Genomic DNA, 2929 nt, shown 5'->3' with positions numbered 1-2929 from the left:
GTGGGCACTGTGAATATGTCTATCCTCTAATATCAAATCGAGTAATAAAAGATGGAAATAGTCTCAATGCACACCTCAGACTAATAAATAAAGGGGACGCCTTTATTTACATTTGATAGTGAAGTGTTGACATATGTGTATTTACAAACATTGGTACTTTGTGATGTCCTTGACACTGATGCCAATGTTACATTTTTATCTTTATAGCTAGGTACAGCGGTCATCACGGCATGCGCACTTGTATAATAATCATGATTCCGTGGCGGCCTTTTCAATAGATGGCGCACATGTACTATTGTGTAGGGCTCTATGTGCATAGATAAATGAGTCTACCTAATTTACCGGCGTGCTGTCTGTTGTCAGTTCCATTATCTTTCAAAATTTCAAATGTGTTTGAGATTGTAGTGGAAAGATTATCGTGGCGTATATTTTATGATTAAATAGTTTTTCCTGATTTCTAAGTTTAGTTTTTATTGTGATTTTATGGACTAGTATAATACCTAGTCCTAGTGTGTTTTTCAGTTTATATTAAGGTAAGAAGTAGGTTAGTAACTAATGCACTTGGTTGTGACTACTACTTACATAATAATATTAATTGTACAGTTTTATTCCTATTTCAGTTTTTATGATGGTTAAATTAAGTTACTGCGCTGTTGCTGGATGCAGAGATATGGTGTCAACAAGGCACCGATTTACGTATCCTAATTACAATAATAAGGATTTATAAAAATGGGTACAGGCATGGTGGTAATGAAAAATTATTTTCTCTTGCACATGAGCAAGTATATAGGACTAGCAGGGTGTGTCATCACTTTAGACCTGAAGATGGATCCACAAATATGTACTTGAAGAAAGGCTCCTATCCCATGCTATTCTTACCGTCCTCTGCTTCTACCTCAAGTGCACGTTCAGGTAAATACATTGGTATACTTTAACAAATCTAATTTGGCTCGTGAGATGTGCAAAACAAGAAAAGAGAAGAAGCTGTGTGTTACGAATAAAGGAGTAAGATAAACATACAGCGAAGGTCAGGCATATCTAACGACAAGTTATATTTGTTGTTTTACATAATTTATTAAAAATGCACTTGCATATTATATACCTATAAAATGTTCTTTTGTATTTTAGAGGAAGTACTGGGAACTGAAACTGTTCGTGAACTTTCTACACCAGAACCTCGACCAGAACTTTTGTGTACTACTCTCAGTAAGTGTTTTTGTTTAAATATAATAATTGCATATCTGCATATAGTGTGAATATTATGAAAAAAGTTGTTTATTAGCCTTTTTGTACAATTCGTGTAGTTATAACATATTTATTCAACATCGCGAAGCGATAGGCTGTCTATCAGCATTTAATTCTGCCACGATAACATTCGAAAGAACTAAAGCTGTCGACTTGAAATTTCGTACAGGAGTGGAGACCCATAAATACTCCATTGGGATTGTTTTTAAGCAAAATCAGTTTAATAGAAAAGAGGATGAAAAATAAATTACGATTGTCTCGGAAATAGCCTTGTAATATATAATTTGTAGCGTTCCAAAATATGCTGCTTCCAATTCTAGTATTATTTTCACCCTAAAAATAAGGTAGTGAGTGGAAAGAATATGTAAAGTGGGAACGGGTAGTAAAAATGTTTTTTTTAATGTATTTTCAAATTTCAATAATAAAGAATTATTTTCCAAATTTTATTTGAAACGTGATGTGGAATTACTGTTCCCATTGGCAGCGGTTTTTTCTATTTAATAAAATAGGTTTAATACTTAGATAACATGATTTTTTACAGAACATTCACTTCCTTCCACTTCCACTTCATTATTGGCTGATGTTGGTGTATTTAGAGAAGTACAACTAACCCCTAAGGCTAGAAAACTGTACAGAAGGGCCACAGGCCTGTTAAAGACAATGAGAACACTAAAAAGTCATAGAGCAAAACATCCTAGGAAACGGCTATATGAACAATTTACAAAGGATGAATTTCTAGAACACGTAACTACTCCATTGCCAAACTCAGTTGCAACTTTTATACAGTGTCAAATAACCCAGAGTACTAGAAGGCGCCACGGACGAAGATATTCTATAGATCAAAAAGTTCTGGAATTGGTTTTACCAAAGCAGAGTGGCAGAGCATATAAAACTATACAAAAATTGTTTTATCTTCCATCCAGAAAAACGTTATCAACATTATTACATCATATTCCTATTGGTGCTGGTATTAACGATCCGATATTTGACAACTTGAAGGCAATTTCAGCCTCGACTTACTTTTTTCTACATGTTAATTTGTAATTCTACTTATATGATCACCTAAATAAACTCATATTACTTTATTAATTGGACTTCATGATTTTTTTTTATATGTGTAAATATAAATTGGTGACTTCTTTTTGTAGGTGCTTTGTTTATTTACTGATAATTGATTAATATATATTGTTTTGATTTTTAAACTTTAAAATACAATAATTATTTAGTGTTAACATCTAGGAAAACAAGTTTACAGATGATTGGACCAGAATAAAATTACTTTTATTTTACAGTTTTCTTGCCAATGTTTCGGTGACTGTTTCAAATCTATTTAAGAGCTAAAATACATAGGTAGTGGAAATATGTGTATATAAATATTTCTACTATGTATTGTAGCCCTGAAAAAGGTGACAAATACTCACTAAAACATTGACAGTAAAAACTGTGAACTAAAGAGTTATTTTATTCTGATCCAAGCTGTGAACTTGTTTTCCAACTGAAAAAATTCATAAAAATATAAATTATATATACACATATCTCCCCCAATAACTTATTGTGACCCCTATCTCCCCTATGTCTCAAACTCGGGCGGACTTCTCGTCAGAGGGCGCCCCATATGGCATCAACATAGATAAATATAAATATAGAACGAGTTTAGACGACTGCGCATCCACATTTTCGGGCG

General features: G+C 33.0%; 1 protein-coding gene across 2 annotated transcripts; it reads left to right on the top strand.

The window, feature by feature from the left end:
* The first annotated feature begins 449 nt into the window (after positions 1-449).
* LOC111691938 lies at positions 450-2311 on the top strand. 2 transcript variants are annotated; one of them, XM_023455478.1, is made up of 4 exons: positions 450-533; positions 621-912; positions 1129-1206; positions 1787-2311. In XM_023455478.1, exons 2-4 carry the CDS (start codon positions 840-842, stop codon positions 2287-2289), a joined length of 654 nt encoding a protein of 217 aa, XP_023311246.1. In that variant the 5' UTR covers positions 450-533; positions 621-839; the 3' UTR covers positions 2290-2311. The 2 variants fall into 2 exon arrangements, with proteins under 2 accessions (XP_023311246.1, XP_023311245.1); XM_023455477.1 differs by having other exon boundaries at positions 450-912.
* The last annotated feature ends 618 nt before the right edge of the window (positions 2312-2929 follow it).

Source organism: Anoplophora glabripennis, unplaced genomic scaffold, assembly GCF_000390285.2.
Source record: "Anoplophora glabripennis isolate ALB-LARVAE unplaced genomic scaffold, Agla_2.0 scaffold498, whole genome shotgun sequence".
In the NCBI taxonomy this organism is placed as follows: Eukaryota; Metazoa; Arthropoda; class Insecta; order Coleoptera; family Cerambycidae; genus Anoplophora; species Anoplophora glabripennis.
The sequence above is the reverse complement of the archived record's forward strand: the minus strand, read 5'-3'. Positions and strand labels throughout refer to the sequence as shown.

Excerpts from the sequence above, each read along its gene's own strand:
- LOC111691938 (XM_023455478.1), top strand. The coding sequence starts at position 840 with ATGTACTTGAAGAAAGGCTCCTATCCCATGCTATTCTTACCGTCCTCT. Across the intron at positions 913-1,128 it reads TACCTCAAGTGCACGTTCAG|AGGAAGTACTGGGAACTGAA; the intron begins GTAAATACATTG and ends TTTGTATTTTAG. Across the intron at positions 1,207-1,786 it reads ACTTTTGTGTACTACTCTCA|AACATTCACTTCCTTCCACT; the intron begins GTAAGTGTTTTT and ends GATTTTTTACAG.